The 13,621-nt window shown below is 44.6% G+C and overlaps 1 protein-coding gene across 5 annotated transcripts in view; it reads right to left on the reverse strand.

Annotated features, from left to right (window-relative positions):
- Nucleotides 1-13,621, reverse strand: part of Armh3 (armadillo-like helical domain containing 3) — a 182,400-nt gene that overhangs the window by 75,258 nt on the left and 93,521 nt on the right. For all 5 annotated transcript variants that reach the window (XM_039101424.2, XM_017590384.3, NM_001402549.1 and 2 more), the window contains 2 exons: nucleotides 3,545-3,627; nucleotides 2,679-2,805 (listed from right to left, as the gene is read on the reverse strand). In XM_039101424.2, coding sequence (XP_038957352.1) covers nucleotides 2,679-2,805; nucleotides 3,545-3,627 — 210 coding nt within the window. The remainder of the gene's footprint in view (nucleotides 1-2,678; nucleotides 2,806-3,544; nucleotides 3,628-13,621) is intronic.

Below are 13,621 nucleotides of genomic sequence, written 5' to 3' on the forward strand. Positions count from 1 at the left end.
TCTTCCCTTCTTACTCTTCTTGTCTGACTTGTTTCTTATTCCCTGCCCTAGTCTTTTTGAATGTGGTCTTGGGGTGTCTTGTGCTGACTTCAAGGGGACTGATAGTTTGAAGAATTTTTTGGTTTGTTTTCAAATATTTATTTAAGGGAGGGCGAGAAAAACAGGTGTGCACACGCTCACATGTGTACATGTATGTGCATGTGTGCTCCATCTTTAATGGTCTAGGAAAGGCCTGGGGTGACCAAAGCATGGACCGCAAATGCTCTTTGAAAGTTTGAAACTGCTGTCACTGCCTTCCATTTGGAATAGCTAGCACTGGGTAGGAGGTACATGCAGTAAATAGATCTGAACTTCAATCACAATGGGTAGCTCTCTTTTTATCCTCTCCCTCCCTCCCTCTTCTCTCCTTCCTTCCAACTGAAAGTTGAACTCTGGTCCTCATACTTGTATGGTAAGCACATTACCAACTGATCTGTCAGCCCAGAATTTAATAGCCCTGGCTGTCTTGGACTTGCTTTGTAGACCAGTTGGCCTCAAAGTCACAGAGATCCACCTGCTCTACCTCGCAAGTGTGAGATTAAAGGTGCTCGCCCCGTACACAGCCTTATTAAAGACATTTTAACAGGGGCTCAGTGGTTAAGAACAGGTATTGCTCTTCCAGAGGGTCTAGATTCAGTTCCTAGCAGCATGTCAAGAGTTGCACAACCTCCTGTGACTCCAGCTCCAGGGAATGCAATGCCTCTGGCCTCCATGGCACCTGCACGCATGGAGCATACACTGACACAGACATTCTTTCAAAAATTTTAGAGATATTTTAATGTAGACTTGAGCAGATGGAGAGGAGATTCAGAGGATCTCAGAAGAATTAAGACATTCCACGTCTAGTATACTGTTCTCAAGGAAGAGTTGCCTAGCGATACATTTTAAGTTTTCTTAAAACATTTATTTTATTCATTATGTGTATGTGTGTGTACACTGAGTGCAGGTTCCTGTGGAGCTCGGAAAAAGACACTGGATCCACACTTAGGCAGCAGCCATGTCCTACACACCAGGATGCCCTCGATGCTGAGACTGATGGTACATAACGCCACATCTGGATTCCCTCAATCTTCTGGCCTCTATGCACATTTCTGACCACAGAGATGTACATGTGGATGTGCACATGCACACATACGTGCACACACATACACACACAAAACAAAATTTAAAAACCTCAAGACAGTGCCTCCTCTAACTCAGGCTGGCTTTGAGTTTGTTGTGAAGCCAATTGTGACCCTGAACTTTTGATCTTCCTGTTTCTACCTCCATGCTGGGATCAAACCCACGTCATGCACTTAGGAAGCGCTCTACCACTGCGCTGTATCCCTAACCCCTCGTCACATATATGTAATTTTTTTCCCTTTTTTTTTTTTTTTTTTTTCGGAGCTGGGGACCGAACCCAGGGCCTTCTGCTTGCTAGGCAAGCGCTCTACCACTGAGCTAAATCCCCAACCCCAATTTTTTTTTGAAACAGAGTTTTATGAACTCAAATTTCTCCAGATTTAACTCTCCAGCTGGGATTACACAGACACCATCTTTACATCGGAGGCCAGATCTTAGGTCCTTATGTTTGCTAGGCAAGTACTTTACAACTGAGCTGCCTCCCCAGCCCACCTATGGCTGCTTTTGCAGACAACAGCTCAGGTAGCCCAGATTGGCCTAGACCTCTTTATGTCAATGAGAATGACCTTGAACTTCTGAGTCTCCTGCTTCTACCTCCAGAGCGCTGAGACCACAGGTGTGTGTGAGCATACACTGCTATGTGTGCTAAGGATTGAACCCAGAGTTTCCTACATTCCAAGAAAAGCACTCTATCAACTGAATTACATCCTCAGCCTAAAATCCCCAACTGGGGTAAGTTTCCTCAGTCTTTCTTTCATGACTTTAATAGTGTATTACTTTTGTTTCCCATAATTTGCTATATAAATAATATCTTTAGTTTGAAGTACAGTTACAATGTGCACATAGGGGTCAGAAGACAACTTTTGAGAATTTGTTCTTTCTTTTCACCATGGGTTCCAATGACTCAAATAAAGTAAGCAGTATTGTACAGTGAGTACTGTTACTACCAAATGAGCCATTTCATTGCCCTGTCTCCTTTAACACACGTTTAAAAACATTTTGTCTGTACGGGTTTGTTCCTGTATGAGATTACGTATACCGTGTGCATACATACACTCATGTGCCTGTAAAGGTCAGAAGGCATTGGATTCCCCCTAGAACTGGAGTTGTACATGGTTTTGAGTCACTGACATGTTTTGCTGGTGAGCTTTTGTTTTGTTCTGCTTTGTTTTTTAAGGGTCAACAAGAGAGCACTCACCTAGCAGGCAGGATGTAACTCCTCAAGGATGCTCTCTACCTCCTATTTTGAGATAGGGGCCCTCAATGGCCTGAAGCTCACTGAGTAGGCTAGGCTAGATGGCCAGTACACCTCAGGGCTCTATTTATCAGGTTGGTTTCTGGAATTCACAGAGATCTGTCTGCCTCTGCCATTTGAGTGCTAGAATCAAAGTCATTCACTATCATGCCTAGCTATGATCTATTTACTTCTATACCATCCAACTAGGGAATCTTTCATAGTATTTTCCTGTTACTTACTGGACAGGGCAGAGAAAGATAAGGAGAAAGACAGAGCTTACCCATGCAGTAGAGGTTGTCAAAGCTCTGGTGCATGCGGATAATCTCATAGTAAAGCTCGTCATAGCTGCTGGGGGTTGGCAGGAATGTGTCACCGTATGTGATGAACATGTTAAATAGGTTCACAATCTGAAAGAGAAGCAATAGCCCTTATCCAGACACCATGCTGAGAAGACCAGAAAAGCACCACTAGTGGTATGCTGTAGGCATCTCTTATTGATTTCCAGATATATACTACTTCGGGACTTTGTAAACCGGTTGTAAAATAATTATTAAAAATTCACTGATAAAAACTAACAAATTGCTTACTTACTGTCTACCTTTACTCTTACATGTACTCTGAAACTAACTTATCCATGTGACGGAGTATCATATAATAAGGTACTGCCACATGTCTCAACCCTGCATGACTTTGTTGTCATGCTGAGAGTTGAAAATTGGCCATCTTGGGCATAGTTCTGCAATTACAGATACTACAAAATCAGGACATTCATCCCCACCAAATACTTAAGATTTACATGCTGTATAGACAACTGAAAGGTTCGGTGCCTCCTTCTGCCCTGAATTACCAGCCAGATAAGCATTTCTGTGTACTCTTCAGAAGCCAAGTACAATGATGATGCAACTACTTATCTGGCCAGGAATCCTCTAGAAAACTTACTCCTCACCTACACAGACACTGCAAGAGTGCAGATTCTTAGCTGGAACCAAACTCAATCTTCATAGAGATATGACCTGTATCCATGCCTCCCAGGCCAAACCCAAAAGGAAAATATAGCTTAGATCCCAGACCCTGGCTCCTATTACAAACCAGCCCACTTCTGCCTTAGTATATTGGCTTTAAAAAAATATTTTTATTAATACTCACCATAAGGGTCAATGTAAAAATGTTGTGTTTGGCCAAAAGTACAGTTTCATTTGACATAAGGAACTTCAGCAAGTTTATCAAGGCTTTAGAGAAAAAAAAAACAAATTATTCAAATCATAATCAATATAATCAATAAAGGTAAGTAAGGACCAGCAGGATGGCTCAGCGGCATCACTGAGTGTGATGACCATGGTGGCTCCAGGTTGTACACAGTAGAAGGAGAAAACTGGCTCCCACGATGTGTCATCTAACCTCCACCCATGTGTACACATGCGATGTGTCCACATACAAATGCGCACACACACACACACACACACACACACACACACACACACACACACACAAATAAGTGTAATGAAACATTAAATAAATAAAAGCAGAATAGCTCTATAGGAACCCATAAGTCAGAAGAGCCTCGGCAACCAAGGCATTTTGTTATTATTAACATGTAATTGTGCATGTGCCTCTGTGTGCGTGTGTGTGCGCATGTGTGTGTGTGCCTGTGTGTGTGTGTGTGTGTGCATATGTGTGTGTGTGCGTGCGTGTGTGTGTGTGTGACCTGAAAGTAGTAAAGGGCTATGAGGAGTGGACGAGGTTTAAGGGAGGGGTGGGAAACAAGAGCCTAATAGAGCACATGTGACAATGAAAGCAGAAGGAACTACTTAGTGGGGAAAAAGGAACCAGCGACTGAGGAAGAAATCCATTGTTTGATATGCAACTAAAAACAAAAGAAACACACAATACTTAAGATTAATTTATGGGTTATAGTGTGCTATTTCAATATACACAGAAAGAAAAAAAAGACTAAGTCAGAATAACTAAAACATAAATAACCTTTTCTCATTATTTATGTTTAGAGCCTTGGAGCTTTTGAGAGCTCCCAAGTTTAAAAAATTAAGTTTTTCAAAGTTAAAAAAAATAAAAGTTAAAAATTAACAAAAGAACCCCCCTACGTATGTTTATGTAAAATAGGTAGTTGTAAAACACCACCATCTCACTGTGGTATGAAACACTAGCACCTATTTCTTCCATCCGGTGCCTTCCGGTGCCCATTACCCAACAGCTCTCTGCCCTCCCCCAATTATCAGTGTCAGTAATCACTACTCTACATTAAGACCAAATATTTTTAAAAACTTCCATGTCTAAGAGAATATGGTATTTGTCTTTCTGTGTCTGGCTTATCTTGTTGATATACATCCTCTAATTCCATACACTTCATTTGACTACAGGTGACAGGATTTATCCTTTATTGGGCTCAATAATATCCCACTCCTCTGTAAACAATTATTTTTGGTAGTAAGGAGGAACTGTTGTAGAATGTTGTAGGATGAGAATGGCCACAAATAGGCTTGTATGTTGAAATGTTTGGTCCCAGCTGGTGGTACAGTTTGGGAAGGATTAGGAGGTGTGGCCTTGTTGGAAGAGGTGTGTTACTAGGGGTGGGCTTTTAAGGTTTCAAAGCACTGACACCATTCCCCGTGTGTCTCTGTCTGCCTCCTGCTTTTGGGTCAATGTGAGCTCAGCTGTTCCTGCTGCTGTGCATTTGCTCAGCCTTCATGGACTCTTACAATGGCAGTTTTATGCCCATTTAACATGCATTACAGTTATCTGAGAGAAGAGACCCTCAATTGAGAAAATGTCTGAAGACTGAGCTGCAAGCAAGCCTGTAGGACATTTTCTTAATTAGTGATTAATGGGGAGGGCACAGTCATTGTAGGTCAGGCTAATTCTGGGCTGGTGGTTCTGGGTTTGATAAGAAAGCAAGCTGAACAAGCCATGAGGAACAAGGCAGTAAGCAGGACTCTTCCATGGCCTCTCCATCAGCTCCTGTATGAGTTCCTTCCTGACTTCCTCCTGATGAGGAACAGTGATGCGGAAGCTTAAGCTGAATAAACCCTTTCCTCCCCAGGTTGGGTCAGTTATGGTGATTCATCACAGCAGCAGTAACCTAAGACAACTCTAAGTTCTGAAACCATGGCCAATAAATGGCCAATGGCTGGTTATGGTTTTGTCACAGCAACAGAAGAATAAGACAGGGACAGAAGAGAAGACTGTCTGGCTCAGACCCCAGGCTGACATCAAATTCACGATCTTCCTGCCTCTGACTGAGTGCTGGGATCACAGGCACATACTATCTTGTCCACTGTACCACATATGTGTGTATACATCCCAAACACAGGCATGGCCTCCAACTCGCTATAACTGAGAAGGATGCTCGTCTTCAGTGAGCCCAGAGCCACGGAAATCTAGGTAAGTGTCCCACCGCTGAGCTACACCCCAGACCCCTGCCCAATATAACTGCACCTTCAGTGCCTTCCCCCATCCATGTGTAAAAGAGAATCTCATGGAGCCCAGACTAGCCTAAAACTTGTTTTACATAGAGGCTTATCTTAATTATTGATCCTTTGGCTTCCACCTCCCAAATGAAAGAATTATCACATCTGAAGCTCTGGCTCATTTTTAAACTGTATTATCTGGTTATGTTTTTGAGTTCTATATAACTTCTGGTATCAATCTCTTGTCAGGAAGTCAGAGAGATGGATTAGCAGTTAAATGCATACTGTTCTTGCAGATGCCCCAAGTATGTTTCCCTGCACCTAGGGAAGTGGGGCTCTCACAACGTCCTGTAATTCCAGCTCCAGTGGAATCCAATCCCCTGGCCTCTACCACCACCCATACACATAATTTTTTAAAAATTATATATAATATCTCACACACACACACACACACACACACACACACACACACACACAGTCTCATTATGAAGCCCTGGCTGGTCTTGTGCTCACAAAGATTCTCCTGCCTCTGTTTCCCATGGGATTAAAGGACTCTACTAACATACCCAGCTCAAAAAAGAAATCTTTTAATAGATCTTTTGGTAGATGAACATTTTGACAATTTCTCATTTTGTAGGTTGTCCACATTACTTCTATTTTTGCTATGTATAGTCTAATATAATGCTATCTGTCTATTTCTTGCTTTTATGGTATGCATTCTTAGGGTCTTTTATTTATTTGCAATAGTGGAGGTAGTACCTAGGGCTTTGTACCTGCTTAGTAAGTCTCTGCTATATAGTCCTTTCTTTTGTTTGTTTTTTGTTTTTTGAAACAGGATTTCTTTGTGTAATAGCCCTTGCTGTCTTTGAACTCACTTTGTAGACCAAGGTGGCCTCAAACTGACAGAGATCCTCCTGCCTCTGCCTCCCGAGTGCTGGGATTAAAGGTGTGTGCCACTGCTACTCAGCTACATTTTTCATTTTAGTGTGTGTGTGCACAACACTTTTACTGGACTATGGTGATCAAGCTTAGGTCCTCACCTTTGCTCAGCAGAACCTTAGCCCTTGAAACACATCCCCAGTTCTTCATTTTTTATTTGATACAGGGTCTAAGTTGCCCAAGTAGGCCCTGAGCTTACCCCATAAGGTGGCTTTGACCTGGCTTTTTGAATACATGGAATAGCAGGCCTGTGCCACCAGGCTCAAGGTCATTTAAAAGCAGACTAAAGGCTGGATAGTGCAGCTCAATGCTACACAGTCGTCTAGTATAGACAAGGCCCTGGTTCCCTCTAGCCCAGATAAACTGGAACATTTTTAAAAAGTGGGTCAGTGTGGAGGCACACCCCTATAATCTTAGCACTTGGTTGGTGAGGACAGGAGGTTTCTGGTTGGGTCATGTGATGCAGACTCATGTGGTGTTTTGCTGAGGCAAGCCCCGTGGGAGGACATGCTATCTGGAGAGAGTATAAGTAGGACTCAGTGGACAGAGATGGTTCGCTTGCACAGTCAGCCTTGCAACACTTTGTTGGTCTTCGTCTTCGTCTTCGCAGATCTTCATTTGGCTGCTGACTTGCTGTATCCTGGCACTACTGAACTGGACTGCTGGTGTCCTGACAATGGAGGCTGGAATCACCCCAAGGAACTCCTCCTAAACAGGCCGAACCCCTTGTCCTATTTACCATCTTTCTCTCCTACCTCTGGACTGTGGGGGTCGAAGCATCTGAGACCTCTTACTAAAAGCTGATTTTGATCAGGTATGGGAGGAGATTTTGATCAGGTATGGGAGGAGACAGGGATGACATACAGAGGGTCAGGAAATTGAACAGAGGTGTGTAGCAATGGGGGGATGGGGAAGTGGGGGTAGCCACCAGAAAGTCCCAGATGCCAGGAAAGCAAGAGGCTCCTAGAACCCAACAGGAATGAGATTGGCTGAAATGCCCAACAAAGAGGAAGGGGAACCTGAAAAGACCAAATCCAGAGTGAGGCAAGGCCTCCGGTTGTGGGGCCACCCACTCATCTCCAAATTTTTAATCCAGAATTGTTCCTGTCTAAAGGAAATACGGGGACAAAGTGTGGAGCAGAGACTGAAGGAAAGACCATCCAGAGACTGCCCTACCTGGGGATCCATCCCATATGCAGCCACCAAACCCAGTCACTATTGCTGATGCCAAGAAGTGTTTGCTGACAGGAGCCTGATATAGCTGTCTCCTGAGAGACTCTGCCACAGCTGGACAAATACAGATACAGATGCTCGCAGCAACCAATGGACTGAGCATGGGGACCCCAGGGGAGGAGTTACGGAAAGAACTGAAGGAGCTGAAGGGGTTTGCAACCCCATAGGAAAAACAATATCAACCAACTAGTTCCCCAGAGCTCCCAGGGACTAAACCACCAACCAAAGAGTAAAAACATGAAAAGACCCATGGCTCCAGCCGCATATGTAGCAGAGGATGGCCTTGTCTGGCATCAATGGGAGGAGAGGCCCTTGGTCCTGTGAAGGCTCAATGCCTTCACAGTGTAGGGGAATGCCAGGGCAGTGAGGTGGGAGTGGGTGGGTGGGGAGCACCCTCATAGAAACTGGAGGAGGGGGGATGGGATAGAGGATTTGCGAAGGAGAAGCCCGGAATGGGGATGACATTTGAAATGTAAATAAATAAAATATCCAATAATAAAACTGATTTTGAAACAGGCGGCGCCCAAAGTGGCTGAGGCATGAGTAGATCTGCTTCGGGTGCAGTAGAGGAAAGGTCAGGTTATGAGGGGTTAACAGTGCTCTTTAAGGAGGTTGGCATAATAGTAGTTACCAAGGACAGGAAACCTCCTACCCTGTCCCCAGAGAGGGTTTTCAGAGTTTGTTTCCTGGTTTTCATGTATAATCTTTTGAAAAAGACTGGGGGGAAAGCTGACAAGTCTCTTATGTCAGAGAAGACTGCAGAGTTGGCCATGCACAGAGGTAGTGAATAGTGGGAGAAGTGCTTGGGAAGCAAAAAGGTCCAGTGGCAGGAAAACATCAGTGAAATCCAGCCTGTGCTAAATGACACCATCTTAAAGAAAACCAGTCATCTCCCCAGGTGCACCGTCTTCTTATCTGCCCATTTAAGGTTTTAGAAACATCTACTTCTTTTTACCACTTCTTACAAGCAATTAAGCTCAGAGATGTGACTGCTAAATTGACATCTTAGAGTTCCAAACCCACTCCCACATGGTGATCTCCCCATCAAACTTTCTCAATTTACAAGTAAAGTACAAACCCCTTCCACCTCACACTCCTAGCGTCTACTGTCCAAGTTTCACCTCGCATCTGTTTCAGACATCAGTACTGGCAGGTAGATATTCTGACTGGTTACCAGATGTGGCAGCCACACTGAAGGACCCACAGCAGCACCGCTGCCCTGTGGGAAGCCAGCTCATCAAAAGGTGAAAAGCTGTCAGGTGAGCTGGCACGTGCTTGTCATCCCAGCTACTTTAGAGGCTCGGGTAGAGGCAGGCTGAGCCAAAGTTTAGGCCTACAGAGGTGACTTCCTGTGAGCCTATATTTAAAGGGCTGGCCTTGGGAGGGTAGGCAGGAGGACTGTTGTGATTTTAGGCCACCTGGGCTATATAAGGACAGCATAGGTTATTGAATGAGCCTCTCAAAAACAAAACCAACCACCCACTGCTCCCAAGTCCTGGCAATATAGCTCAACTGTACACCACTTACCTAGTGTGCATGCTCAATACCCGGTACCAGAACAAGAAAAAAATGCTTTTTTATTAAAATTTTAAAGATTTTTTTCATTTTGTATATGTGCACACAAATGTCAGTGCCCTCAGATCCCCTGTAGCTGGAGTTACAGGTAATTGTTAGCTGGGTGCTGGGACCCAAATTCCAGTCATCTGCAAGAGCAGCCAGCATTCCTGACCAATGAACAACCTCCTGCCACCTGGGGGAGGGGCGGTGTAGGATCTTAAGTATTCTAGTTGTGCAAATGAAAATGTAGCTTGTTCTGTCCACTCACAGCAACTTTTACCAGAAAGGATTTTCTCTGCCTGACATTCAGGAAAGACTGTCCGCACAAAGCGATCTTGACGAATATAAAGTACTGTCAAGTCCCAGGGGTAACTTCGCAACTTTAAACACCTTATTATAGCAAAATAAACAAAAAAATCACCTAGGGCAGTGGTTCCACCCTTCCTAACCCTGGAGCCTTTAATGCAGGCCCTAACGCTGTGGTGACTCCCAAGGGAAAATACATCACTGCTACTTCGAAACTGTCATTTTGCTACTGTTACGATTCATGACATAAATAGCTGTTTCCCAATGGCCTTAGGCACCCTCTGCGAGAGTGTCAGTTGACCCCTGAAGGGTTTTGACCCACAGGGTAAAACACTGACCTAGGACACTTGTTTATGAATCGGATCCAACTTCTGTGCCCATCCTGCCCCGCCCTGCACTGAGAGGGAAAGGAGGAAATCAGCTAAAGCCTTCGGTTCTCTCAGCGCCGGGATTATAAGCATGCATCTGACATCTGACTTGTGGTGCTGGGATTTGAACTCAGCTCCAAACGATTGTGCAGCAGGTTCTCTTACCTAGCCTTTGAGACAAGATTTTAAGGTAGCCCAGGCGAAGCTGGAGTTCATTATCTTCCTGCCTGTGCTTCCCCACCAAGTACAGCGATTACAGGAGCACACCACCACTCCTGGCTTCAGTGATCTTCTTAAACTACATCTGGTTTTGGTCAGTAAAGAAGTCCATTCTTCTATGCTGTCGGTACTTTGTATGAAGTTCACTGTTCTTAGAGAAGAGTTCTGTGCTTTGATTTGGAACAGCAGGGAAAGATGAGTGGAAGTGACTTAGCAAAGGCTACCAGCCATACAACAGTCCTCCCATGCAGTCCTCTAGGAGTTAGACAAGCAGCGGACGAGGACAGTGCCAGAGGCTGGCTGTGCCTACATTCTGTTCTCAAGGTTCACTATTCCCTCAGATAGCAAGGAGATAGAGACGAAGAAGGCAGGAACCCTGATGTATGCACTCTACTCCTGTCTGGAGGAAAGTTCTCTAGGGTTTTGTGTTGGAAAGGCAAAGCACAGGCAGCTTGCCTGATGGTGTCCGTTAACAAGTGACTCAGGCAGGGTTGGGGAAGCTCCACAGGTACCCACAATAGATCACACAGTCTTCTTAGCTCCTACTGGCAGCTGAGAGTACAAGCCGGCTAGGAAAGCCACGTAGATGACTAACCTCAGTCCAAACGTCTGTCTTGCTGCAGACCACCTTGCTCAGCTGTTTGGAGCTACCACTGATATAGTGCTGTGGTTGTGAGATTACAGCGGGCCTTGATCAGCATCCCAGAAAGAAGTGTCTGTTGGGAAAACCTATGTCCCAGGATAACTTGTCTTATCTCAAACAAACAATTTCAGATAGGAGAGACTGCAGAACCACACAGCCCTCTAGGGCTGTGACAATTTCCTCATTCTGAAGCTTCTCAGCCTACCCTTACAAAGGGTTTTCCCTTGTCAGGCTCCTCAGCTGCCCAGCGGAGAGAGGCTAATACCCACTGTGTGTGCTAATAAACAGTCCCCTGAAGGTCAGACTCTGCTCTCTTTTTGCCCTCTCTCTTTACACTGCCCCAGAACCCTACACCCTTCTCTCCCTCAATCCTAGCACTCACAAAACTACTGTGAATGGATGAACACCTAACAGACTTCATTAACTCACAGGAGACAAGAGAAAGAGAGGGTAGAACATAAGGAGTAGAGAAAGACATAGCTTTTCTTCATATCCCAGGCAGAACAGCAGAGATGCAGCTTCGGCAGTGCCTGTGTGGTAATTAAAGGGTACGAGATCTGGAGGACGGGAACTGGGGACAATTTTGTCCCTGTGATGGACTTCTGATGAACATGATTCCTGGGAGTCAGAGTTAGGAATGACAAAGTAATAAGAGTGTAATTCTAGCACAAGCCAACAGGCAATTAGTGTCCAAACTGATGCAAACTCAGGCAGAGCAAAACAGCACAGAAGACAGTCCAGCACATGGATGCTCTCTGTGTAAGTACTGCAGAGACATGTTTATCCCTGTGATTCGGGTCACATGTCATTCTCCTGTCACCCAAAGATCACTAGGAAGTGAAATAAACCCTATGGGTTGAAACCTCTCTGGGACTCTTACTGAGTTGCCTAAGACCACCAGAAAACACAGATAATTATATTATGATTCATAAGAGTAGCAAAATTACAGTTATGAAGTTGCAACAAAATAATTTTATGGTTGGAGGTTATCACAACATGAGAAGCTGTATTAAAGGGCCACAGCATTAGGAAGGCTGAGAGCTACTGTCCTAGATGGTATTTCTCTTTCCTTGTTGCAACACCTGGGAACTGAACCTAGGACTACGCACAGTCTAGGTAAGTGGCTGAGCTACTGAGCCTAGCTAGAGGGATCTTTCACAGGCAGCTAACATGAACAAAGCAACCTGAAACTTGGCTCCAAAAAGCCTAATACCATAATCCCCTGTGGTGGTTTGAACAGGCTTGGGCCAGGGAGTTGTATTATTAGGAGGTGTGACCTTATAGGAGTAGGTGTGGCCTTGTTAGAGAAAGTGAGTGACTGTGGATGTAAGCTTTGGATGTGGATGTCCTAGCTGCCTGGAAGTCAGTCTTCTCCTGTCTGCCTTTGGAAGATGCAGATCTCCCAGTTTCTCCAGCCCCATGTCTTCCTGGACACTGCCATGTTCTTTCCTTGATGCTAATGGACTGACCTCTGAATCGGTAAGCCAGTCCCAGTGAAATGTTGTCTTTATAAAGTTGCCTCGGCCATGTGTCCCACGGGGAGGTACCTAACATCTGTAAGCGCAGCTTCCCCTTCACCATCTCACTGACTTCACACACACCACATCCTGTGCAGTCGGCAGTGCACACATATCCTCTTCCCCTTCAGACCTTTAGATTTACAACTGCCCTCCTGCTAAGGCTGAGAATAAAGTTCCAGAATTTAGGATCTCAAGAGGTCATTTAATCCAATTCCTCATGTTTTAGAAGAGAAAAACCTACACCCATTCCCATTCCCACTCACTAATGATTAAACAAATTGGCAATGGTGAGTCAATTTCACTGGCTTTAGAATCACCATGGAAACACCTCTCGGGATGTCTTATAAGGTGTTTCCAGAAAGGTATACCTAAAGAGGGAAGACACTCGATGTGGGTGGCAGCATTAGAGGTGGGATCCTGAACTGACATAAAAGGAGAAACAGCACTCCCTCCCCCCTCCAGCAGACACACTGAGACCAGCTGCCTCCCTGGCCTGCACTGAGCCTTCTCTGCCATGATGCCTTCCGAGAAACCAGGTTACAAGTTTGCACCTTGGCATTCAGCTTGCATAGGCAACTTGGATTTTCATGCTCATCCAGAAAATACTTTACTGATGGACTGCTCTTTTTTAAAACATATAATTACCAAGTGAAATTGTTTCTAATTTCCTCACTCAGAGTTGGCTCTCAAAATTATGTCCTATACACAGAATATGATTGGATAATGGACTTTACAAGAACCCAGAATAACCTTCATGCAAAATCAGAACCAACACAAATAAAGACTGGGCATAAACAATTAATAACCAAGATTATTCCTATGCAATTAAGGCACAGACCTTTGCCCAGAGCTTATGTAACAGGCCAAAGAAAATAGTGACCTATGTCTGGGGCAGCTTCAAGGACAAGAGAAAATGTACAGCCAGGCTCTTGATGCCAGCACACAAACAGGACAGAGATTGTGCTGGCTGCTCCTAGCTCACTCTCTCCATATGCATTCATTTTTAGAAAACTGCC

Source organism: Rattus norvegicus, chromosome 1 (assembly GCF_036323735.1).
Source record: "Rattus norvegicus strain BN/NHsdMcwi chromosome 1, GRCr8, whole genome shotgun sequence".
Classification (NCBI taxonomy): Eukaryota; Metazoa; Chordata; class Mammalia; order Rodentia; family Muridae; genus Rattus; species Rattus norvegicus.